At 51.6% G+C, this 25,939-nt stretch overlaps 2 protein-coding genes across 4 annotated transcripts in view; one reads left to right on the top strand and one right to left on the bottom strand.

Annotated features, from left to right (window-relative positions):
- The first annotated feature begins 262 nt into the window (after nucleotides 1-262).
- On the top strand, nucleotides 263-15,115 carry STRA8 (stimulated by retinoic acid 8). The gene is made up of 9 exons (XM_037049292.1): nucleotides 263-415; nucleotides 1,501-1,606; nucleotides 2,206-2,290; nucleotides 6,329-6,440; nucleotides 6,904-6,917; nucleotides 7,363-7,726; nucleotides 10,328-10,401; nucleotides 12,088-12,199; nucleotides 15,017-15,115. The coding sequence occupies exons 1-9, from the start codon at nucleotides 263-265 to the stop codon at nucleotides 15,092-15,094; spliced, it is 1,098 nt and encodes a 365-aa protein (XP_036905187.1). The 3' UTR covers nucleotides 15,095-15,115.
- Nucleotides 14,557-25,939, bottom strand: part of LOC118989120 (solute carrier family 23 member 1-like) — a 55,503-nt gene continuing 44,120 nt past the window's right edge. For 2 of the 3 annotated variants that reach the window (XM_037049145.1, XM_037049148.1), the window contains 8 exons: nucleotides 24,025-24,206; nucleotides 23,056-23,176; nucleotides 21,892-22,048; nucleotides 20,582-20,835; nucleotides 19,321-19,485; nucleotides 18,814-18,922; nucleotides 18,622-18,717; nucleotides 14,557-17,093 (listed from right to left, as the gene is read on the bottom strand). In XM_037049145.1, the coding sequence (XP_036905040.1) occupies nucleotides 16,837-17,093; nucleotides 18,622-18,717; nucleotides 18,814-18,922; nucleotides 19,321-19,485; nucleotides 20,582-20,835; nucleotides 21,892-22,048; nucleotides 23,056-23,176; nucleotides 24,025-24,206 (1,341 nt within the window). In that variant the 3' untranslated portion in view covers nucleotides 14,557-16,836. The remainder of the gene's footprint in view (nucleotides 17,094-18,621; nucleotides 18,718-18,813; nucleotides 18,923-19,320; nucleotides 19,486-20,581; nucleotides 20,836-21,891; nucleotides 22,049-23,055; nucleotides 23,177-24,024; nucleotides 24,207-25,939) is intronic. The other variant, XM_037049146.1, reaches the window with a different exon arrangement.

Below are 25,939 nucleotides of genomic sequence, written 5' to 3'. Positions count from 1 at the left end.
TCCTTCACTCATAAGCCGCATAGGAGCAGGCTTGTGTTTTTAGGAGTCAAGCTAACAAATTTTGTGTCTTCCGTTGCTCATGACATACCTGTTATTAATTCTATTCATTGGTTTGGGATTTGTTACTTTCTTCCTGCTTCAACCTGCCTTCCCCTTTCCTTAATATTGTATCTTTATTATGTAGGGCCTCCCCCCAAAACATGATATTGCCTTGCAGATTTTAATGGCGACCTCTGGTGAAGTCAGGGACCGCAGTGGCAGAATGATGCCCGGGCCCCTGGCGCAGGTGCGGCAGCTCGAGACTCGGGCGGCCCGCAGACGCCTGTCCCAGGCCCGTCACCGAGCCACCCTGAAAAGACTCTTCAATAACCTCAAGAGAATCGTTTACCACCAGTCTGATATCACAGCCTCAAAGGTATGAGTACCTGAGTGGGGGGGGGGGGGGGGGGGGGGGNGGGGGGGGCGGGGAGTTTCTACAGAGGGAGGGGCTGTGGATCGGGGCGGGGACTGGCCTGGATATGCCACTCCCCCCATCCCTACCCCTGAGAGCTGGGGCCTGTCTGGGTGGGTCCCGGACTCTGCTGCTGTCTCACTCTGCTCTGTGCGTAGTGCCCTGCTCCATGAAGCCGAAGCCTCTCGGTCCTTCTAGCTGGAATCAGTCCCTCCTTCTGTGCGCTTCCGCAGCCCTTTGCTTCCACCCCTTCCAGCACTTCCCGAATTCTCATTTGTGTTACAAGTAGTCGCTTCCCTGCCTGTCCTCCCTGTTGGCACCCTGAGAACAGGGGCTGTCACATCTGCTTTGCGTCCCCAGGCCCAGCGCACAGGGGTGTCCCCTTAGACATACACACCTGGTGAATGTATGTCACTCCAGGCAGGTGTCAGGGGTCAGCCCAGTAAGCAGTGTTTAGCTTTTGAATAATCTTGCAGTTAGCATTTTGACTCTGGTAACGTTACAGGAAGGAAGGGAAGGGAGGAGTGTGGGAGGGAGGGAGGGAGGGAGGGAGGGAAGGATGCTTGTGATTCTGTCTTGCAGAACAGGAAATTCAGAGTTCAAGTTGACAGAGCATTTATGTTTTAGATCAACCGGCGTGTATGCCCTTAGCGAACAAAAAATATTGTTAGAAGAGCGCATTTAATAGTAGCCAGGCAGTTGCACATGGCGACAAGTGGGCAGGAGTTAGTTGGGAGCCTGGGGACAGCACGGGGCTGATGTCCATTCAGGCCCCCTCTGAGTCACTACTCATTCCACCTTCAGGTAGCGGATGTAGTTGTTTGCTCTTTTTGCCGCCCTAGGGGTTTGCTGAACACAGCTTACTTAATAGCTTCCAAACACTTCTGGTGAGAGCCATTTCCAGAATACAAATTGAACTTCTTCTGCTCATCAGAACAAACTTCCTACCCTTTTCACTGACAACACGAAGGACTGTGACTTTGAATCCGAGGGAGCGTGGCCTGAGATCCCGGAAGGGGCTCCTGTGCCCACAAAACCTGTCTGTATAGTCTTTCAGCTTTGTCCTTCTCTGTCCTCAGTGGCAGGTTTTGAACAGGGCAAAGAATCATATTCGGGAACAGGAAAAAATCTTGGATCGTCTGCTGAAGGTGAAAGGTAACAACAGGTCCTATCTGCCGCCCCCACCGCCCTCCTAGGGAAAGAAAGGTTGGTTGGTTTTTCTGTTGAAAACAGAGACATCAGGTTAAGCCAAATGAACGAATATTTACTGAGTGCCTACTGTGTGCCAGACACTGTGCTTGGGCCAGGGGTACGATGAGATTCACAGCCTGACCTCAGAGGTCATTAGCCTGGGCAAACATGATGAGATCCCAGTGGGGTGCCGTTGAAGGAACCTGATCTTGTCTTGAGGGGCCAGAGAAGAAATGAGCCTGTGTTCGTCAGAACAGGGCTCCCTTCCTTGGTGCTCAGTTTGGGACAGATGGCTGCTGGGAATTTGAGTTTAATGAGCTGGTGGAACCTGCCCGATCTCTAAACGGGACACTTTGGATGTCCTGATGGAGGCTGGCCAGTCCAAAAAGCCCTTCCCCCTCACATCTGGAAGGAGGAGTGAAACTGGGCTCTTGATTCTCTAACACTGAACCCCGGGTGGGCTCAGGGACCACCCATGCTCCTCACTGGACAAGAAAGGCAGGAGAGACCCCCTAAAGGCCTGGCTTTTCCCTTCGTGACCCTTGCCTTCAACTCCCCAACAGAATCCTTCAACCTGGAGGATGGGAATGCAAACAGCTTAGAGGAGGTCAAGGAAATGTATGCCAGCATGTTCTCCAGAAATCACAGGTAAGACCAGGAGAGCTGGTGCCAGCCGGCGTCTTTCTCTTCTGTTATCACAGAAGCCCCGCATTTTGTCCAGAACTCGGGACGGCAGAAAGAGGTGCTGCCCACCCGTTGAAAGCCCTTCTGTGCCGGAGAGAATTCTTTTCTATTTTGATCTAATAACAGGAATGACATCTTTTTTTATCAGAAACATTATTTTCAGGCACATACTTATCACAGAAAGTGTCAAAAATACAGAAAAGCTTAAAAAAGAAAATAAAAATGCATATTGTTTCACTTCTCAGGGAAAACCAATGTTCATTTTGAAGCATAGCTTCCTGGTTTTTTTAAAAAAATTGCATGTTATTTTATAGGACAATGAGATCACAGTGTTTATTTTCTATTGTAACTTTAAAAAACTCAGCTGGTGACCTTATTGAAGGAAGAGGAGGAAAAAGTGTTCATATTGCCCATATGAACATAAGGAAAATCTGTTCAGACTGGTGTGGCTCAGTTGGTGAGGCACTGATCTGCAAACCAAAAGGCCGCCAGTTCAATTCCTGGACAGGGCACATGCCTGGGTTGCAGATTCGGTCTCCAGTAGGGGGGGTGGGAGAGGCAGCCTATCAGTGTTTCTCTCTCCCTTTCCCTCTCTCTAAAAATAAATAAATAAAATCTTTAAAAAAAAAAGAGAGAGGAACCCAAACCTCAGCCTACTTTTTAAGCTTCACAGGAGCCTAAGAAAAGCCACATTGGACTCGAGAGACCAGGAAACCATAGCACCCCCAGGTGTCACCGCTGCTGAAAGGGGAACCCATCTAGAATGTCACACTCAAACTGGGACAGACTGGCCTGAGAAACGTCTTTCTTACAGTTTGCGATCTCATCTGTTGTATTTAACTCCTGTTCTAGCTGGGCCATTCCTGTGCACTGTGTGGATACATGCCCTTCTGGGCTCCCAGGATGCCGTCACTCTCTGCACCATGTCCTCATCCTGCAGAGCAGCCTGGACTTTGGGTGGCGATGGCCAGGCCTGCGTCGTCTCAGAGACACCTGAGTCGTCTCTGCTGGCCCCAGGGCACGTCCACACAGTGGATATCCAGCCTGGCCTCTGATGAGACCCGGGAGTGGAAGCAATTCTGCTCACTCTGGAAATGGGACTGCCAACAGCTTGCTGTTTAGAAACTTCCCTAAGCCTGCCTAGATGAGGTGGTATCCCATCCTCTTGGATGGTGGTGTCGCTGAAGACATTTATTTTCTTCTCTGTGCTTTTCTTCATTTTCCAAATTTTTCAAATTTATTTTTAGACAGAGGAGAGGGGAAGAGAGGGAGAGAAACATCAATGTGTGGTTGCCTCTTGTGCACCCCGCACCAGGGAACCTGGCCCGCAACCCAGGCCTATGCCCTGACTTGGAATCCAACCAGCAACCTTCATTTTGCAGGCCGGCACTCAATCCACTGAGCCACACCAGCCAGGGCTGCATTGTGCAAAATTTTTAACGACAAATGTACATTTGATCTTAATGGGAAACAACCAAGGGGAAATGATAAATTATTAAATTAAATTCACATTATAAACCATGTGAGATACAGAAAAGTATGAAAAAGAACATGGCCCCCTGTAACTGTGGTCCATATACCGTGTTGGCCACAGAGACAGAGAGGCGGAGGCAGGTGTGGTGTGTGTGTGTATGTGTGTGTGTGTGTGTGTGTGTGTGTGTACATGGCAGGGTGTCTGTAGCTGAATCCTGCAAATCTAAGTGGGCCCACTCGTAATCAGTCTGGAAGATGCTCTCAGTGAGGTGGGTGCCTGCATCGGTATTTCCCAAATGGTTAGCAACTGGTCCCCACCCCATTTACTCCATGAGCCATCCTTTCCCTCCTGGTTGAAGATACGAACTTTATTACATACTGAGGTCTTAGTATTTGTATGACTCTCACTTATGGGAATGGTTACATTTCTTTCTTTTATTTTCTTTAATTTTCTTTTTCAATTACAGTTTGGCTACATTTCCTTTAAAATCAAAATAATTAGGCAGGATTTTTTTACTAGTAATATTATAAGCCTGCAATAATTAAAACTGTGCTACCAGCCTAAGAATACATTAATTACATATTAATTGTTACATATTTATTACATATAATTACATTTTATAATTATCACATTATAATTAGTTCATTAAATTACAAGTGAGCTTAAGTGCCTTTATTCAAGATCACTTGTATTCCCCTTCCTGGGAACTTTTTTATTTTACTTATTCTTTGCCCACTTTCCTGTTGGACCGGCGGTCTTTTTCTTACGTCATTGTGAAAGCTTTTTATGTATCTGAAAGATTAGCTCTCTTTCTAGCATGTGACTTTAAAACAATTTTCCCTTGGTTGTTTATTATTTTGCATTTGATGTTTTTGGTTTTTGTTTCGACCATGCAGAAATGAAGCCTAATCTATCAATCTGTTATGATACTTGAGTTTGGTGGAACGCTTAGGCTTCCTCCACTCCGAGATTTAAAAAAACAAAAAAGAATTCTATGTTTTCTACTGGCTTGCTTGCCTTTTTTTTTAAAGATTTTATTTATTTATTTTTAGAGGAGGGGAAGGGAGGGAGAAAGAAAGGGAGAGAAACACGATATGGGAGAGAAACATAAGTTGGCTGCCTCTCGCACGCCCCCAGCTGGGGACCTGGCCTGCTACCCAGGCATGTGCTCCAACTGGGAATCGAACCGGTGATCCTTTGGTCTGCAGGCCAGTGCTCAGTCCACTGGGACACACCCACCAGGGCTCTTTTTACGACACCATAGGGATTATTCCTCTCACTATGAAGAGACACTCTGGGTACAAGTTCTGGTTTGCCAAATGCTGCCATATTGTTTCTTTCTTTTTTTTTTTTTATTTTTTAGATCATTTATTTATTTATTTATCTTTAGAGGGGAAGGAGAGAGGGAGAGAAACATCAATGTATGGTTGCCTTTCGTGCGTCCCCTGCTGGGAGTTGGCCTGCAGGGAACCAGCCTGCAACCCAGGCATGTGCCCTGACTGGGAATCGAACTGCGATCCTCTGGTTCGCAGGCTCCTGCTCAATCCACTGAGCTACGCCAGCCAGGGCGCTGCCATATTGTTTCATTCTTGCAAATGTCTTTGAAGAATAGAACTTTAGCATTTTGATGAAGTCCAACTTATTTTTTTTCTTTTATAGACTGAGTTTTTCGTTTACGTCTAGACATTTCGTGGGTTTTGGGGGGTGCCATTACAAGTAGTATTTTTTTAAAAATTTACTTTCCAAGTGTTCATTGATAGTATATAGAAATACTACTGGTTTTTTACTTATCATCCTTGTAGCCTGCAATGTTCCTAAGTTACAGTCACATGTTGTAAGTTCTTTGGGATTTTCTAAATATGCAATTATTGTTGGCAAATAAAGATAGTTTTACTTCTTCCTTTCCAGTCTGTGTACCTTTAATTCCTTTTGTCCATCTTATTGGTCTGGCTAGAATCTCCAGTGCGATTTTGAGTGGAAGTGGTAAGAGTGGATATCCTTGTCTTGTTCCTAATACTACAGAAAAGAAACATTCAGTCTTTTACCATGAAGTATGATGTTAGCTGTAGCTTTTTTTTTTTAAGATTTGATTTATTTTTCTTTAGAGGGGAAGGGAAGGAGAGGGAGAGAAATATCAATGTATGGTTGCCTCTCATGCATCCCCCCCCTGGGAACTGGCCTGCAACCCAGGCATGTGCCCTGACTGGGAATCGAACCGTGATTGTGCCAAGTACTTTTTCTGCATCTATTGAGATTGTCAAAAAATCATAATGTTTAAAAGCCAAATATCAGTAAGATTTTGAGTCTGTTGATATGATGAGTTACAGTGATTAATTTTCAAAGATTGAAACAGCCATCTTGCATTCATAGAATAAAGCCCACTTGGCCATGATACAGTAATGCACACACACGTGTGTATGTTAGTACATCATATATTTTGTATATTTGCCAAGTTCATATTAAGAATGTCAATGTTGATGTTCAGGAGGGATACTAATCTCTAGTTATTATGTCTGTTTTCTCTCCAGCCTGTGCCCAAAAGAGATTCATCCAAAAGACTTTGCCCACTCGTGCCCATTTGAGGCAATCTGCAATGAGACTGAGGAGGAAGATGAGGAGGAGGAAGATGAGGAAGATGAGGAGGAAGATCAAGAGGAAGAAGAGGAAGAGGAGGAGGGGGAGGAGGAGGAGAAAAAAGTGGAGCTCTTACATTCCCCGGTCACTCTGTCACCAGACCTCATGGAGTTTGAACGGTGTGAACAGCTGAGAGGTGGCCTTGTGCGCAGCTGGGGCTCCTGTGTGGCAAGAGACAGGGGCTCCAGCCGGGGCACGCTGCAGGCCCTGAGTCATGGAAGCTCCTGAATCTCCACACCTCTGGGACCTGGGGGTGGGGTTGGCAGAAAAGCTAAAGAAATAGCCTTGAATCTACGTTTGCATAGCACATACACGGTGTTTATTTAGAGTGGGTGTTTATCCGAGATGCCTTGGGGGATGGTTGATGGGGATTATAAAGGCTAAAGCCCCCCCCCCCACACACACCCCACAAAGTCTGTTTTGGATGGCTGTATAGGAAGATGGCTCAGACTCCCACCCCTCCACGCAGGGGGATGCCCAGGGGTGGGTGGATGATGCTGCCACCCACCCTTCCACAGACTCAAGACCCTGGGCAGCTTTGTGGGCTTCGGGGGCATTGGCTCCATAGGTGGAGGCTCTGTCCACAGCCGAGCCTGACTTTCAGGCCTCAATTTAAAGTGGGTGTCACATCACATCTGCACATTCACAGGCTGGGAATTGTAAGCAGTTTTCCTTAGGGTGTCGGCCGATCCAGCCATGCCTCTCCTCCCTACATAAGGCAGAGAGCTTCCCAGGGGGCACGGGCAGGGCGTGAGGAGGGACCCTGAAGCAGAAATCTGTCCCCCACAGCCCCCAAGATGGCTGTGCTCTCCAAGGGTCAGGGGCATGCAAGGACTAGTAATGCGAAGTCCCTGGTACAGCACAGGGAGGTGGCCAGGCCTGTGTGCTGAGCACCAGGCGACACCCGAACGGACTCCTGAGGGCACAGCTTGGGGAGGGCACCGCTTGGGGAGCACCCGTGGGCCTGGAGCTTCAGGCCTGGCAGATGGTATCATTTCTGTTTCAGGTATCTCACCTTTTACAAGCAGACAATGGACCTTCTGACCAGAAGCGGGATCGTCTCCTCGCAGGAGGCGACGCTCCCTGTGGTTTCCGCGGCCATCTCCCACCTGTGGCAGAACCTCCCCGAGGAGAAGAAGGCCAGTTTCCTGGAGGCCTTGGCGCAGAAGCACAGCAGCCTCCTGGGCCTCGAAGGGGCCACCCAGGAGCCAGCCTGTGCCGAGGGCAGCATGAAGGACAGCGGAGTTGATAGCCAAGGGGCCAGCTGCTCGCTCATGTCCACCCCGGAGGAGGTTAGCCGACCCTGGGACACGGGGTGGAGGGGTGTCACCCCAGGCCAGGAGATGCCAGGGACCAGCTTGGGGTCATGTGGCAAGTTTGAGGGGCTGTTTGGATTCTGGCTCACGTGGTCAGTTTCTGATTTTGCTGACATCATCTCTGCAACCACAGAACAGCATTTGTTACTCTTGGGTTGGTTTCCAGCATTTCCACAGGGCTGGCAGGAGAGAAACCTTCGAACAGGGGTGTCAAACTCATTTTCACGGTGGGCCACATCAGCCTGGAGGTGTGAGGGCCGTCTGTAATTTTAGGTCTGTGTCAATGTAACTACTCCTTAATTAGGGACAAGCAGCTTGGTGCTTGGCGGGCAGCCGGGGAGAAATAAGATGCCGGGCGGGATAAAACAAGGTGGAGGGCGGGATGCGGCCCTCGGGCCTTGTGTTTGCCACTGGTGCCTTAGAAGGTTGCATCAGCTGGGATTTTCTCAGGCTGCCTGTTACCGGCTCATCAAACCCTGAACCCAGGGGGGTTCCAGGGCAGGGCAGGGTCCTGGTCATTGTCTCCGTGATGGCAGCAGAGACTTGGTTCTACTCTGCTCTGGTTCATCTTAAGGCTGGTTTCTCACCTTTTCTCTCCTCCCCACTCCCTCGTCCCCGGCCATGTGACTGTGCCGGGCCAGCTGATAGCAAGTCAACCATCGTTCCTCCTCCCTTGTAGGGTGAAAATGATGACCTGTGGCCTTTTCCCAAGGGTCTAGGAAGAACTTTTTCAGAAATGTCCATCAAACCTCTCCTCCTCCCTCATTGGCCAAATGTGGCCAGATTGACAGGTTACTGAGCCAATGATCTGCAAAATCAAAACAGGATTACATTTGGACCAATCAGGCCCAATCCCTGAAAGGTAGTTCTCATCCCGAAGAGCATTGCTGCCACACAGCGAAGTTCCCTTGGGCCAGCCCAGGGCTGGGTGACAGTTATGTCCCAGGTAGGGACAGAGCCACCATAACTGTGCCTTCTAAATGAGTAGCAGCGAAACCTCTGTGGCTCCTGGCCCATCTGGAGAGGCTCTGCTGTGGAACACTTGTGTTGGGGGCCAGGCCCTGGACTGGAGGTCAGACGTGCCCAGGAGGTACCTGGACATCCCCTTTGCAGTTCTGCGAAGCGCGTCCGCAGTGTGCTGGGTGCCCCAGAAGGGCCGTGGAGCCTGGCGGTGCCCCTGTGCCCCTCCCGGCTGGCTTGTCAGTGGGTGTCCTGGGGAGGACAGTGTGTGGTGTACAACTCCTGGGAGCAGATTGGTTTAGGTCCTGGGTCCCTGCCTCAGTCCTGTGGGGAGGGACAACAGACGATAAGCTTCTAGGCTGATGGACACGGGGGCTCAGTGACCTCAGTCCAGACCAAGTTTAAGATGACCAAAGGAATATTTTTTTTAAAAGGACACCAGAAAAAGTCCAGAAACCCAGGAGGGGGCCATCCACAGGGCCAGAGTCCCAACGAGGTCAGCTCAGGGGCAGCATCTTGTCGAACAAATGGACGGACAGACAATCAGGGCTGAGAACTCGCTCTGCTCTCCTGGGGGTGGCCTGTGTGACCGGGCGCAGGGTGACACACAGCTCACCAGCAATACCTGCCATGGGAGGATGGCCTGTGTGATAGTTTATCTAAAATTCCAATTTAAGCATCCTGTAGGTTTCTTTGCTGAATTTGGCAATCCTGAGTGTATATCACATTCCTGTGGAATATTTAATATTCTCCCACAAATTAAGAAAAAGCGGGACCAAACACTGTCTGAATAGCAAGGTTCCAAAACTGGAAATATATAATGGGATACGCGGAGGGCAAGGATGGAGGGAAAGAAGTCACTATGTCAGCAAAGGACTCCTCCGGGTGGGATTGCTTCTCAGGGGCTTTTGCTTTTTCTATCTACTTCATTTTTCCAAAATGTCTGTGATAAACATGTATTTCTTTTACAAACCAGATAGCATTCATTAATAGCTAATATGTCTGAGCCATTTTTATGCGCCCGGTGCCTCACGTATCTTAGCTGATCCTTGCAATACCCCTGCCAGTGGGCACTGTTTCAATTCCCATTTATGGAGGAGGATTGGAGAGATGCAGTCACTTGTCCAAGGTCACACAGCTTAACCAGTGGCAGGGCGGGGTATCCGCTCTCCTGCAGCCTTGCTCCAGAGGCCCTTGACCTCTATATTCAGCTGCCCTGCCCTGAAACGGTGGGATTGTCAACCCTGGGCTCAAATAGGCCCTCCAGCGGGGGAGGTGAAGGGCTGCTGTGACTCCCACCCGAGCTCTGTCTTCTTTAGAAGGAGGAAAGCACAGTCCCCAGCACTCTCCTCTGGGGTTGGCCGTTTGTTCTGAGCGGGCAAGAGCTTAGTATTCACCCCCTGGGAAGGTTTTTTGTTCTGAGCGGGCAAGAGCTTAGTATTCACCCCCTGGGAAGGTCACCAAGCGGAGCCCCTGGGATCGAGCCCGGCTGTAACAGGCATACCCTTCGGGGCTGAGGCGTGAAGGGAGACCGTCTTCCTATCCTGTCTCGCAGCAACCCGGCGCAAATGTCGGACTGCTGAGTTATTTCCGACCAAGTTCTGTGCTTCCTTTCAGTTCCTTTTTGAAGATGCGTTCGACGTGGCATGTTTCCTGGACAAAAATGAGGATCCAAGTCCAGCTAGCTCCAGGTGAGAAGGGGTGTGAGATGGGGTGTGCATGTGTGTGCATGCGTGCGCACTCCTGCTGTGAGGTTTGGGGGCCTCGCCCCTGCAGCCCTCGGAGGGGCGAGTGATTCACTGGGCGTTCTGGGAGATCGTTCTTTTCCCAGGGATCCGAAGCAGGCCGGTCCTAGGACTGTGCCATCGCCCTGGGGATGGTGTTGTCTGGGGTACTTCAGAGCAGAAAGTTCTTCCCTGCTGGCCCAGGGCTGAGACACAACAGGTTAACGAATCCAGGTTGTTCGCATGGCACCGTTTTGCCAGGGGGAGGTGGCCGTGGGCGGCTACACTAGGTCCGGCCTGAGAGGTGGGCAGGGGTGTCCGGGGCCCAGGGAACCTGGGCCAGCGTAGGAACAGGCCCTGTTCCTGGAGCTTAGGAGAATCTCTGAGCTGTACAAGGTGGGGAGGGGGGGTGCTTGTCATTTGGTGTCAGTGGACATGAGAACAGGGGAGGACCGGATGGCTGGCCCCACTCCACGGGGTGAGGAGACACAAAACAGCATCTGGGGAGATTTGCCAACAAGCAGCAGCTGATGGAGTCTGGGCCGCGGGAGCCAGTTTAGGGCTGAAATGCCTTTGCTGCTTTGAAAAGCTTCGGTCACGCAGCCTGAGGGTGCGGGCCTTTCTGAGGCCTGTGCTGGTGTCTTGGCTAAACGAGGCCTGAACAGTTAGTGTCTCTGTCGTGGGAATGAGGGGACATTCATGTCCTCAGGATCCCAGCAAATGTCTTCATTCTCCCTGGAGGCCACAGCTGTCGCTGGCAACCTGGCCACAAACCAACGTTTGCCCTTCCCCACCATCTGCTTCGCACCGTCGGCCCCTGGCCTAGATAGACAGCCCTGTCCAAAATCTGCAGAGGTATTTCATGGGGTGACCAAAGCCCTCCCCTGCTCTGCGTGGAGCTGGACTTTGCTGAGGGTGGCTGGAGGCAGATATTGAAGACAGCCCTGAAGACAGTTTGGCCGAGAAGTTGTCGAAGTGCAATATTTGGAAATTCTTACCTTGCTGGTGGAACCAAAAAGCAACCTATTAACCCCCCCCCCTTTTTTTAACTTAACCTAGAAAAAGGGAGGGCTAGCAGGGTCTGCTAGCTGGCTGGGGGACTTCATTCCAGGGGGATGTGAAGTCAGAATGCCAGCTGTCACCGCGTAACTCACAGTTCTTCTCTCTGTGGTCCCTGGTTGTTGGGCTTCTCTGGCTGTCCCTGGAAAGCAGTGGGACAGGAGTGTGCAAAACAGGCCTTTTTCTGCATCCGTGACCGGTGTGGGACCCACAGGGTGGAGGTGTCTGAAGGGGCTGACCTTCAGTGCACGATGCACCCAGGGGTGGGCCAGAGCCTGGGCAGGGGGCCTCCACTGCAGTGGTTGACTCTTGGGGAGGGAGGACACCTCGCCCACTTGTTCCACAGCTTGGGACACTCAATTAAGACATGGCCACCAGTCACCCTGCTGTCCCACTTGGCCAGTGGGTTCCAGATGTGACACTGGAGCTGAGGCGACTCTGACCTTCTAAGAAGGGCCCCTGCCTATCTGAGGAGTCAGCGGGGTGTTGAAAGTACTTGGTCCATGCCATAGTCCAGGTCTTTCAGGGGCACAAGCCGAGGTCAAAGGACAGGGTTCTGAACGTCTGCTCTTTCTTCTTCCTCTCGGTGGTCAGTTCCTTGTTTGCCGGCTGCCACCCGGAGAACCAGGAAGAGAAGTTTCAGCTCTATACGCAGATCGTCCACTTCTTTAATGGCCTTGGCTGTGTTAACACTCAGCTGAAACAGGTAGGACAGCCCCAGCCGAGTGGCTCATTTGGTTGGAGTGTCGTCCCGCACACCAAAAGGTTGCAGGTTCGGTCCCTGGTCAGGGCACATAGCCAGGTTACAGGTTCCATTACTAGTTGAAGTGCGTATGAGAGGCAACCAATTGATGTTTCTCTCTCTCTCTCCCCCTCACCTTCCTCTCTCTCTAAAATCAATAAATACATTCTCAGGTGAAGATTTAAACAAAAAAAACAGGCTAGGTAGGACAGAGCAGAGTGCAAAGAGACCTTAGCCTTCCACCCATGCACCCTAGGATCCAGCAAGCCCTGTGGAGGGGAGCCCCAGCCAGACTCGCCGGAATCACACCACAGGGCTACTGGCGGGGACATTCTCTCGTTCTCTCAGGCCTGCTCCATGGATGGTTGACCTCAGCCTATGCAGCCTGCAAAGTGGGAAACTGAGGAGCGAGACAGGGAGATGCTCTTTGGGGTGGCCACCCGGTCCCAGTTCCTAACTGGCGTGGGACCCCTCTACACTTTTCTAACAGCCTGAGCTGTTCCCTCATCTCCTGAGACCCTGGGGTAATATTTGCCATCAGCTTTGGGTGGATAGTAATTTCTGCTTCCAAAAAGCTGACTGTGCAGCATATAATGACGTAAGTAAGTGAAGGTTTGAGTTAGGAGGAACATTCTGGAAGTTTGGGGTGGGGGGAGGGGTTTATGCGCGAGCCACAACTCTTCATAGCCATAGCTTTTCTCTGCTCATTTAGCAAAAAATACAGTTGTTTATTTTAAATGCTAAGCAGTACCAAAGAAAATGTTTAGCTAAGGATGATTAGGACAGCTTTCCAACAGGCTAAGGAATCACTTGCCCCTTTTCCCACCAAGCCTTCGAGAGAACGCCATCACTGGGGCAACCTTTGCTCTCCCGGTTTCCTTTCTGCACACAGAGCAGAAAGGGAGGAACAAGCAGGCACCGGAGCAGCCACATAAAGCAGGGGTTCTCTAACCTGAATCACCTTGACAGCTTCCTGGAAATGCCCATCCCTGGTGCCCCATCCCCCAAGAAACTCATTCAGTGTTTGGAGATGGGGCCCCAGGAACCTATATTTTGAACAAGTTGCCCTGGGAGGGTCTGGGGCAGGAAGCCTGGGGCTTTTGATAGCCAATGGTGTGAAGAGGGACATTCCATTCTCTCCCCATCCACTCATGGGAGGTGGCCGAATGATGCTGAACCGGCACTGGATTGGTTTCTGGGGACGCTGTAACCAGTTGCCACAAACTTGGCAGTGTACGGCTCTCGGAGCAGGGAGGACAGAGGCTGAGCTGTGTTCTCTGCCAGCTCTAGGGGGGCCCCGCCCTGTCTAGTCCTCACTCCTGGGGGGCTCCTCCAGCCCCGAGCATTCCTTGACTCGCAGCGGCGTCACTTTCGGTCGCTGCCTGTGTCTTCACAAGGCCTTCTGTGTCTCTCTGTCCCTCTCATCTTCTTGTAAGAGCACCAGTCCTTGCATTGAGGGCCACCCCAAATCCAGGATGAGTTCGTCTCCAGATCCTTAACTAATAACCTCTGCAAAGACCCTATTTCTAAATAGGGTTCCAGGTGGGCATGAATTTGGGGGGACACCCTTCTACCCACTGCAGACACCTCTCACAGCCTGTGGCTTTCGCAAATCTGACGCTTAAAGATGCCTCAGACACCATTTTCAGGGGCTGAAGGAACTAGAACATTTTGAACAATGTTCAAGCACTTTGTGCGACAGACACTTGAGTGCGTGGTTCCCTCCAGGATGCTCGGCTTCCCGGCACCCCTATGCTCGGACTCCTGCTTTTCTCAACTTTTGCCATTCATTGTCCTCCCCTAAACAGGGGGCCCCGGGTGATCTTCCTTTGACCACTGGTACCCCCATCAGATACTCTGACCTTTCGTACCCGCCCCCCTCTGTAGGGCGTAGGCAATGAGGCCCGTTGTCCAGAACAGAAAAGGCTTCACCTGCCACTGCGGGCGCTCCCCACGGCCCAAAGGGATCAAACCCAGACCAGCAGGGCCCACAAACTACAGGGGTCATTTTCTGCTGGCGTGGGGAGACAGGAAGTGCAGCCCCCAAAACCTGCTTTAGGGGGAGAAGTCACGTAGATTCGGAGGGGTTGGCTGGGCTCATTGTAAAGGGAATGAGAAATCCTTGCTAGACAAATATAATGACAGTACAGCTTCTTTAAAAAATTATCTCCAAGTGGCTAACCTATACATGTGGTTTAAAATTCAAGTTACTAAAGATACACAAAGAAAACTTCGTCTCTGATCTACCGCTACCCCTCGGTTACTCACTACTCATTCCCTTCCCCAAAGGCAATCCCATTACCAGTTTTTTGAACAGCCGGCTATCCAATATTTACATACTCTCTCAAACACAAATGGTACTCTCCAGTGCATATTGCTTGTATCTTGCCCTTTTAAATTAGTATTTCCCACAGATAGGGAGTGATCACATTCCTTTTTACTGAAACAGCTGCGTGGTGTTCTACCAGTGGGTGCATCACAACGTAATTTGCCATCTTTTACTGATGGCCATTTGAATAAAGCTTTAAGGTTTCCAAAGAAGCCAGTCCTGCAGTACCCAGGAAAAGCCTTCCTGGCGGTCGTAGAAGGAACTGGCAGTGGAACCTTCCCCACCGCTGACCTTGCTTCCTGGCCGGAAGCTGGAGGTGAAGACGCACTGAAGAGATGGGGGGTGGAGACTGAGGGAGGGGGGTGGGCCCATCTGAGGGGTGGGGCCTCCTCATCGTCTGAGCCAGGAATCCTGAAATGAAAAGCCATCCTCTTCTACCCTGTGCGTTGCAGGAACCAGGCCCTCCTCCCATGGACGATGAGCTGTTGATGCTGCAGTGCCTGGAGACCTTTGATGACGAAGATCTGTAACGCAGCGCAGCTGGGAGGAAAGGGATGGACCGTGAGGTGGACCGTTCCCAAGTTTGAATGCCGGCAGCCAAAGCTGCACATGCCTCAGTCTTCTGGGAGTGTTTTGGATGGATTGTCCCAGGAGCATGTTGATGGTTTTCGTTGATTATTATAAAGCATTGAGAGCAGTGTGGTTTCATTGTGGTCTTTCAGGGTAGTTAGGGATAAGGGACTGGCCCGATGCAGGGCACACACCCACTCCCCCTGTGCTCCTGTTCGGGGCGGGGGCTGTGGATATTGGGTGCAGCTGAGGCCCAGGCCACAGGCCTTCCAAGAAAAGGACAGGCAGGACCTGTCTCTGGAGGTGCCAAGATACTCGGTACTTTCAGCACACTGTGGGTTCAGGTTGTTGTTCTGGTGAATTCTAGAGGGTTCTGGAGACCACCTGCTCATTCTCCAGGCTCTGGGAGCTCAGGAACAGTGCTGACCTTAACCGTGTGCTACAGAACATCAGGGTAGAATCAGCTACACCCGCTTCTTCTGGTAATAAAGACCCCTGAATGGAGGCCAAGCCAGATTTCACAGTGTTCTGGGCACTTTGTGGTGAGGCTCCTTGACAAGGATTGTATATGCCCCTGAGCTGTACACTGGGTGTGATATTTGACCCAGCACTATTCTAGGTGATTTTATGAAGGCATTTATTTTAGATGAGATTCACATTTAAATTAGTAGATTTTGAATAAGGCAGATTACTTGCCACAATGTGGTGGGCCTTGTCCAATCAGTTGAAGGACTAAAGAGACCAAAAGATTGACCTCCCCTGAGGAAGAGGGAGTCCTGCAATGATTACCCTCAGGAACTCAGCCGCAATCTGCCCAGCCTACTGGTCTGTCTACCCTGCAGACTTCGGACTTGCCAGCCTCCACAATCACAGGAGCCCATTGCTTAATGAGTCTCTCTCTCTCTCTCTCCTGTGTGCGCATATTTATATATGAACCACATCTGTGTATATGTAGTAGATATCTAGGGACACATATGTATGTGTATACATGTGTGTGTGTGTGTACACACAAACACAACCTGTGGGCTCAGTTTCTCTGGAGAGCCCTGACTAATCCACTGCACACGCAGAGAGAAGGGGTTCACCTGCCTCCTTACAGTTTACACATCATAGCACAGTGGCTTCCCTCCACTGAAGCCCCCCACATTCTTGGACTGCTTCATCTCCTGTCTATGCCACTGCCCAGCTCTCACCACTCACTGTCCCGTGATGCAGGAGCCGACCCCCAAGGATTCCCCTTGCAGGTGTGCAGGGGTTACAAGTAGCAGGGCACAGAGGGGAAGGGCCCGAAGTGGCTGGCAGGGCCACCTGCCTCTTTGGGGAGGAAGAGACCTGTTCTTCCAGCCAAGAGCCCCATCTCCATCCCCTGCCCCACCCTCCAGGCCTCTCTCTTCCAAGGCATCAAAAATAGTACCAAGAACATGTGGACTGAGGGCGTCTCTGCAGGGACATTGGGCTGCACTGGTTTATACTGAAGATGCAAGGCTAGAGCCCAGCGGAAGGATGCAGTTGGAGGCCTGGCCTCGTCCAAGCATGCTTGCCACGGTCTTCATTTAATGCTTATCTGGCCGCCAAGGTGGACAGGCCAAAGGAGGTGCTCAGGAGGGTGTGGTCCCCATGTGTGCGTGCACGAGGCCATTAGCACGTCCTGGGGTGGGGGTGGGTGGAGAGGGCTTGGGGACGCGCGTCAGGAGAGACAGCCTCACATCCTGGTTTCTGGAGCTCCCTTGGGATGCTCTCCTGAGGGGTCCTGGGAGCAGAGTGTGATCTCGCGCTTTCCCACCCCTTCTTTCACACCGCCCTCCAGTCTGGGCCAGAAGGGGAGACGCCGGGTCCAGGAGGAAGCACGGGACTGGGTGCCAATCCCGCAAGGGAAGCCGTAGATCTCCAAGACCTTCGTCGTCTCCGAAGACTCCTGGATTTGATTCCACGCCAGGAGGCCTCTCTCCTCGAGACTCCCTGAGAGCAGACAGTGAGCAGTCAGGACTGGGCCCGGATAGAGTGGACTATGGAGAGCTGGAGGGGGCCTCTAGCTCCCCCTGCAGGCAGTTATGAGGTCTCAGCGCCCTCCCCCTGCCAACAGAGCCAGCCGCCAGCCTGTCTCAGGAATCAAGGCTCAGTTCAGCCTGGCTCAGCTCCCCAGGCATTGCCTGAGCTCCCACTGGGCGGCTGACGTGGCACAGAGCTCTCGTACGACCTCCCGTGAACCACTGCCCTTTCATCCAGGGGCTGGCCTTTCCACATTTTAATGTTTCCGGAAGGCAGACACATTCTACACTTGGAAGAGAAGACATTGTGGAAAATAGAATACCCCTCAGCAGGTGCTATCGTAAAGGTCCTTTCGGGAGGCTGTGGGAGGGTCAGGAAGGGTGCATTGAAAGCCATCGGTGAAGGTAGCTCTGAGCTCTCCACCTTCCACCTCCTCAGCACTTATAGACTCCATTTGCTCATCCTCACACTGATTACCCTGTATTGTAATTGTCTCTCTCTCCCATTAGCCTGTGGGTTTCTGGAAGGCAGGGGGCGTGTCTTTCTGCATTTTGTATTTTCAGCAGAAGCTGAAATACCTTGAGGGTATTGTGGGTTCAGTTCCAGGCCACCAGATAAAATGAATATCCTAATAAAATGAGTCACAATCTTTTTGCTGGTGGAGTTTATAAAAAACAAACAAACAAACAAACCATAATATCTGTGAAGCATGATAAAATGAAGTGCAATAAAACAGGGTATGCCTGTATACAGCACCTGAAACACAAAGGCTCAAGAAATTTTTGTTGGAAATATGAATGAATGAATGAATGAATGAATGAATGAACGGCTGGATGGTTGGATGAATGAATGAATGAATGAATACCCATGTTCTCTCTCTCACCAGCTAGACTCCCCAAGAGCGCTGGGGCTGTGTCTTTTTCTTTTTGCTTCTGGTGTATTTCTCACCTTAGGGCCCTGTTATAGGTTGAATTGTGTCCCCCCCCAAAACTACACATTGAAACCCTAGGCCCTGCACATTGAAATGCAACTGTATTTGGAGGTGGGACCAGTGAAGAGATGACTAAGTAAAAGATGAGGGCGTTCGGGCAGGCCTAAGCTGATCTGATGTGTGTCTTTATAAGAGGAGACTAGGGCACATGGAGAGACACTAGGGATGCACACCCCCAGGGGAAGGGCAGGGGTGGACGCCCTGAGGGAGCAGCTGTCTGCAAGCCTAGGGGAGAGGCCTCGGGAGAAACCAGCCCTGCCATCACCTTGACCTCAGATTTCCAGCCTCCAGACTGAGAGAAAATCCATTTCCTTGTTTAAGCTCCAGACTGCGGTATTTTGTGATGGCAGCCTTCAAAAACTAATACAGGCCCATATACCCCGCCCCCCAGACCCAGGGCCTGCTCCGACTGTGGTTGGCCTGACCTGCTGTAATCAGGGCTGGAGTGACCCGAATGCTCACCACCTACCCAAACTGCTAAGCTTACAGAGTGAAGGTCAGCCCTACCAGGGATGGTGTTGTCCAGGAGAAAGCCCAGAAATCCACCGATGAACATGCCCGTGGTCAGCAGCACCTGGATGACCTGGTCCAGCTGGAGAATCCCTGGCGTGGAGATAAGAGTGACAAGGATGCCCAGGGATGAAGGGTCCTGTGGGCACTGCTCCCGGAGTCATCCCAGTCCAGAGGATGGAGAATCACCTGTCTGCACCTTCTCAGGGTTCTTGTTCACCCAGTTGGGAATGGCAAGCCCACAGAAGATGGAGAAGCCGAAGACAAACAGGTTCCTCGACGAGTTCATGTCCACGTACTGTGGGAGAGAGGTCCCCATGGCAGCTCGGAGCCTCAGCACCATTGCTGCACACCAACCTCACACACCTCCAGGTGCCCCTCCCCTCCCAGTGCCACCAGAGGTTTGGGGGCAGGGACTGAACTCAGAGCAACCCACATTCTCAGCAGGCAAGCCAAGCCCTAATTCCCACTTGACTTTGGGAGCTGAATGGTTTGGATAATCCAATTCAAACTGACACAATGTCCAGTTTTGGATGCTTCTAGCTCTGTCTTTTTTCCATGGCAGGGGTGGGGAGGGGAGAAGCAGTGTGGTTACTGGGACCAAGGAGCCCCTGCCCCTCCCTTTCCCCCCTGCCCTGTCGAATTCACCTCGATCCCCAGGAAAGGCTGCTGTTGTCCCAGGGGCGCCTCGCTCACCTGCAGATTGGAAATCCCCACGGCAGAGACGATCCCGAACATCACCAGGAACATGCCTCCGATCACGGGGGGTGGGATGGTGGCAAACGCAGCCCCGACTTTCCCAAACATGCCCATCAGGAGCAACACACAGCCCGCGGCGACAATCACCACCCTGCTCCCCACCTGCAGCACTCGGAGACATCCAGACGAGCAGCTCAGCACCAGCCAGGCCACACGCTTCCCAGGCCTCTGCGCTGCGGTGCTCTCGGGCACCTCCATCAATGTCCCGGATAGACTCACAACAGCAGCATCTCCTAACCCAGAAGTGACCCCGCCCCCTCTGCCCTGCATTGGGCATTTGGGAAAGGATGAGGGTATGGCCAGGTGGCAGCTGGATTACTCAGGTTTGGGGGTCTGACCCCCAAACCTCGGAAAGCAAAACATTTCTTTGGGGCTTCAAAGCCACTGACGTCTGCAACCGCCAGGCTAGACTTTCTGCCTGTGGAGTGGCCACCACCAAGGCGGGTGGCATGGTGAGCAGAACGATGGCCCCTCGCAGAGGTCGCGTCTTAACCCCCAAACCTGTGCATGTGTTACCTTGCATGGCCAAAGGGACTTCACAGAGGGGACGAAGGTGAGGATTTTGAGATGGAAAGGGTATCCTGAGACAGCCAGGTTGGCCCGATGTAATTACACGAATCGGTATGAGCAGAGAACCTTTCCTGTCTGTGGTCAGGGGTGCGTGACTATGGAAGGGAGGCCAGAGAGATGCAACGTTTTGGAAGATGGAGGATGGCGAGGGGTGGATAGCCAAGGAACGAGGGAAGCCTCTAGATCAGTGGTCCGGAGCATTTTTAGCACCAGGGACCAGTTTTTCCACCTACAGGGCCAAGGGGCAGGGCACAGGAGAAGGAGCTCAGGCTGGGAGTGCGGGTTGACTCAGGAGGTGGAGCTCAGACAAGCTACCCGCAGGGACCCCTTATTTCTAGCAGGGCACGGACAGGTACCCACCCATGGCCCCGGGGGATGGGGACTTCTGCTCTAGATGACAGAAAATGCAAGTACACGAATTCTTCTCTGGAGCCCCCAGGTAGGAACACAGCCCTGCCAATGTTAGCCCCCGGAGATTCATGTCAGACTTCTGACCTTAACATCAGTAAAATAATAAGTGGGTTGTTTGAAGCCGGTAAGTTTGTGCTAATTTGTTACAGCAGAAATAGGGGACTAATACATTGAGTGGCAGATTAAGGTACCCCACCTGTCCCCAGAAGCCACCTACCCTGGTGATTCCCAGTGCCCCAACATTCTCGCTGTAGGAGGTGGTGCCGTTGCCGGTCCCCCAGGCCCCTGCCAGCAGGCAGCCGAGGCCCTCGATGCCGATGCCTCGGTTGACGGCGTGCTTTGGAGGGGGTGGGGCTCCCACCAGCCGGGCACAGGCATAATAATCGCCCACAGACTCCACCATCGAGGAGATCACCCCAGCGATGATCCCAAAGACCCCAGCCAGGCTGATGGTGGGGAGGCCCCACTGTCCTGAAAATACAATGCGGACGGCATATTAACCCAGAGGATAACAGACTGCTGAACCCCAATAAAGGTTTTGCCGGAGGGGTCTCTGGAAGGCTTTAAAGACTAGGCGGTATGTCTTCAACCCCACAACTGTCCTGAGGATTTGGCTCAGACTCCTGCTCTACCAATGTTCCCTCAGGGAAGGTCAGACGCCCTGACCTTGAGGCCACTGTGCGCAAAAAGAACCGGCAATGGAGCATCTTCCCAGAAAGACCTTGAAGCCTTTGGGAGATGAGAGTCTTGCTCAGGGACCCCCGACCCCACAGTCCACAGGCCAGGGCAGCCCTCCCTGGACCCTGGTTATCTACACACCCTGAGCCAAAAACTGCAGGGAAAGACCAGGAGTGCCCTAGGGGATGCCCTTGAACTTGTCTCTCCAGAACAGTTTTCATTCAGTCCCAGGCCTCCCTAGCCTGGGATCTATTGAATCCCGGAGGAGACTCCGGCTAGCGGGTGGGGACCTCGCTGTCCTCTCCCTGCTCCCAGGCCCAGGGGCTCTGAGCCACGCGTGGAGAGGGGATGAGAGACGTCGGCCAGCTCAGAGGGAGCCTCTTGTCTAGCTGTGAAATAATAAACACAGGTTGTTGGAAGCCACTGAGTGTGTGCTAATTTGCCACAGCAGAAATAGGGTTTTAAAAGGACTTCGTGGGCGTGGACAACAGTGTGGGGATTGTGGGGGTTGGGGGTGGAAGGGGACTAAATGGTAATGTAGAAAATACAATAAAATTTTTTCAGGACTAGGAGACTGAGGGACAGGTGTAGGTGCCCCACCTGTCTATGGAGCTGCCATCAGCAGCCTTACCCAGTGCCCCAGCATTCTCGCTGCCATTCCCTGTCCCCACAGGAGTCTTAGGACAACCCAGGGGTCTCCTTCTTCTCTCTGGGGTCTGACAAGGGCTCCCGGGGTCGGTGCCTCACTGTCAGATTCCTTGGAGGAAAGCCTGCCCCCGCCCCCATTCAACGAACGCTCCATCCCCTGCCCTGGGTCCCAGGCCAGAAGGGTCCCCATCTTCTCATTACCTGGGTAAGGGAAGCGAAACCAAGGGGCCTGGCTCAGCACGTGGCCTTTGGTGTCGGTGCGGGCCAGGTACCCATAGGCCGTGGGGGCCGAGGGGAGGGTGTTGGTCACCGTGAGCACGAAGCACAGGAGCCAGGAAATGCAGAGCGCCAGCAGCACCTGCCGGAGGAAGCCGTCTTCACCAGGGCGCCTGCCCTAGCCCCTGCCAGCCCCTCCGGGACAATGGGAATTCAGCGTGTGGTGGCTAATTAGCACATTAAAGGAACGTAGGAAATAAATGGTGGGGAGCCCTTGCATCAAATAGAGGCAGAATGTCTGGTAAAGGGGGGCACTTGTTACATAGTCCGTCTCCCTTTCTACTGTTGGCTGGTCACACGACCTTGGATCAAATTCTCTGAGCCTCAGTTTTCTCATCTGTACAATGGAATTACAGTCAATGCTCTATAGATCCTGAAGCAGGATTTCTCAGAGCGGGGCCCTCAGAATTACGACTTTTAATCTCTGGTAGCTAAACCCTGGAAATCTATATTTTTAGCAGTGTCCCCAGGTGATACGTATGCACACTGAAGTTTTAGAGCAGGGAAGTGAGGGAGTGATGCGATCACTATGCGGAAGTATATTCGTACGGCAAGAAATGGAATTTACTGTTTAAATGAACCTGAAAACGTGTGTGTGGTTGACAGCTACCCATACTTGGCAGCGTGGTGCAAACGCAACAGAGAAGGCTCTGAAGAGGGAGACACCATCACCATCACAGGGCACTTGAATTGCCCATGAGCCACTGAGAAAGAACCTGCTCTAAGCATCTTGACCCCCAGTGTTATATAATTAGCAGGGAGCCTGGCAGCCTCCTTAGTATCTCGATAGGAGGATGGCCCAGGGAACGTGAGAAGGCTACTCCACCTGGTGCCCAGGGTGGCGACCTAGGGCAGGTGCTCTGCTCCTGGGAGAGCAGCAGGGAAGAAAGACTGGGGTGGCATCACCCCAATGGTGAGGGAGCATTCCCACAGACCGAGGGGGGGTGTGGGGAGAACTAAGGAAGGTCATGAAGTGCAGGCCACGCAGAGCAGGGAGCATTTGATTTGCCTGTCATCCAGGAGTGCAGCAGGTCCCTCATGCTCCAGGTGAGTCAACTAAGAATGGAAGGGGGTGGGAGTGCTTCTTACAGGGAAGACCTGAAACAGCTGAAACTTAGAGATGTGACACCCTTTCTGCCGTCCATAAATGGGCACGGGCACGGTGGTGTTTTTCAGGTACTGAGAAAACAGCGTGATGAGGAAGATGGTCCTGAAACAGAAACCACACCCGACCTGGTGAGTTGGGGCCGTCCTGAGTGAGGGTGCAGGAGGCTGAGCCACCACAGCGGCAGGGTCCCCTTCTAGGCCCTGCTCTCTCTGAAAAGGGGTGGGGGGGACAGTCCCTCTCAGAAGCTGCTGGTGGCTGAAGAGGAATAGTGGGAAGGGGGGCTGGCGTTCTTTGGGGCTGGCAGGGGAATGGGTTGGAGCCAGTGAGGCCAAGAGCCTGAGACCATCCCTTCTCCCAGGTCATTCTACAGGTACTGGTGGTCAGACCACAATGGGCAGAGTGAACGACAGCATCCGGTGTCATCTTCAAGTCCCTTCAAAGCTCTGTTTAAATGCTTAAGGCCTCTTTTTCCAGGAAGTCCTCCTGATGTCCCCAGCTGGCTGTCACCACCCCTCCCCCTGAGTGTGCCTGACTTTCTAACTCTCATCACTGTCTCCGGGTGTGTAAGTCTTCTCTCTGCGACACTGTCATGTGCCCGACTTCTGAGGCCACATCTTTGCACCCTTCCCACGTGCCAGAGGCTTAGAAACATTTGCTCCGTGGAAACCTAGTAGGCAGGGGACCGGCTGTATCAACTTACTGTGAACCCTACACAAAGTCGTCTGTCCTGCCTGTGGTTAACTCACTGTCTGCGTATACTTATGACATCATAAATACTAGTGATAATAAATTATAAGTAGCCATTTGATTGCTTTTTAAAGCATCATAGCGTTCATGAAAATATCGGTAAACCCCAGAGTTGCCCAGTACCCAGGCTTCTTATTAGTTTTCCTGGGTCACCTTCCACCAAAGAGAACTTGGACAGCACTCCCTCCCCAGAGAGGACTTACAAGGCGGCGATCCCCCAGTGGGCCCCGGCGTCATTGCCGGCAGGCTCGAAGAGAGGCAGGGCCACCAGGGAGATGGTCGGAGCAATGGTCAAGGGGCCGATGAAGCGCATGAGGTAGCCGAGGAGTCCCGAGAAGCCCACGAGCATCTGGAAACAGGACGCAGCCATGACGACGCCCTGCAACTGAAGAGAGGGCGTGGCTCAGGCATCCTGAGGCTCGTGGGACCGTGGGCCTCCGCCCAGCCCAGGCCACTTCTCAGTCTAGTCACCCCTAAGTGCTACATTCAGAGGCGGTGCAGGGGCCAGGCTGGACCACAAAGGACCCGAGAGAAGGAGAGCTCTGATCTCGCTCCTCGCTCTAGCTCCAGACCACCGGTTGGCCATTTCCACTTAATGCGACCCTTCTCAGGAAGTAGCCTTTAGAAGTATCCACTGCCCATAGCGGTGCTCATGATGACGACTTTTAATACCAGCAGCACTTTCATGGTGTACTGAACATGTTTTTGCTTTATTTTTCCATGTGTTCCTGTGTTCTATTGCAGGGCCTGCCCATTTTTTTTTCCCTGTAAAGGACCAGAGAGTGAGTATTTCAGACTGTGCAGGCAGACTGGGCTCCACCACACCTTTTCCAGACAGTGAGGGGACCCATGAGCCACACTCTGCTCCAGTAAAACTTCACGTATAGGCTCCGAAATGGAGGTCTCACGTCATTTTGACACGTGACGATCTATTACTCTTCATTTGATTTTTTTTCAACCATCTAAAATATAAAACCATTTTTAGCTTGTGGACTGTGCAGGAAGAGGCAACAGGCCAGATGTGGCTCGTTTGGCTGTAGTTTCCCGACCCCTGATCCACTGGACTGATTTGGTTTCCTTTATTGCTCCTTTTTTTAGTTTACTAGTCTGGATGGTCTAATTCCATTTTGTTTCTGATACCTTTCCTTGCTTTGAAGTCTGCTCTTTCTAAAAGTCACATCATGGCTTCTGATTCCTCTGATTACTATTAGCGTGGTATATATTTTCTCCATCTATTTACATTTAGTCTTCATGTGGCTTTATATTTAAAGTGGGTTTCTTGTAGACAACATTGAATTGGGTCTTGTTTTTTTTTTATCCACTCTGGCAATCTCTGTCTTCTTCTTTTCTTTTTTTTTTTTTTTAAGATTTTATCCATTTAGAGAGGGGAAGGGAGGGAGAAAGAGAGGGAGAGAAACATCAATGTGTGGTTGCTTCTCACACACCCCCTACTGGGGACCTGGCCCACAACCCGGTATGTACCCTGACTGGGAATCGAACTGATGACCCTGTGGTTCACAGCCCATGCTTAATCCACTGAGCCACACCAGCCAAGGCCAATCTGTCTTTTAATTGATGCATTGAGACCAGTGATGTTCAAAGTGGTCACTGATGTGGTCGAATTAGTACCTATCTGATTCATTGCTGTTTTCTAATTGTCGCCCTTGTTCTTTATTCCTATTTTTGTCTTCCACTCTGCCATTTGTGGTTTTCATTGAGCCTTTTATGTGATTCCACTTTATCTCCCTTCTTAGCATGTTCTCTTCTTTTTCAACAATTTTTAGTGGTTGTCCTAGGGTGTGTGATAACACTTGTAGCTAAGCCAAGTCCAGTTTCAAAGAACGTGGCACCGCTTCACAGGCAATGTGAGTACCTTCCAATAACACAATAACCCTCACTCATCCCGCCCATGCATTGCCGTCGTTTAGTTCAGTCAGCTCACAGACGTGTCTAAACGGAAACTACTGTGACACTGGGAAGCAAAGTCAAAACCTATCTAATACGTTAAAGACTGAACTTGCCATCCCTTCCCACACTTGTCTACTTTTTCTGGTACTACCAATTCTTCAAAATAGAATCGTGGCTCCGTTTTACCTGCCCATTACCTCTCATATCCCA

The sequence above is a fragment of the Sturnira hondurensis genome, unplaced genomic scaffold, assembly GCF_014824575.4.
Source record: "Sturnira hondurensis isolate 20B ecotype Veracruz unplaced genomic scaffold, ASM1482457v3 Scaffold0006437, whole genome shotgun sequence".
NCBI classification, from domain to species: Eukaryota; Metazoa; Chordata; class Mammalia; order Chiroptera; family Phyllostomidae; genus Sturnira; species Sturnira hondurensis.
This window is presented reverse-complemented; position numbering and strand designations above follow the sequence as displayed.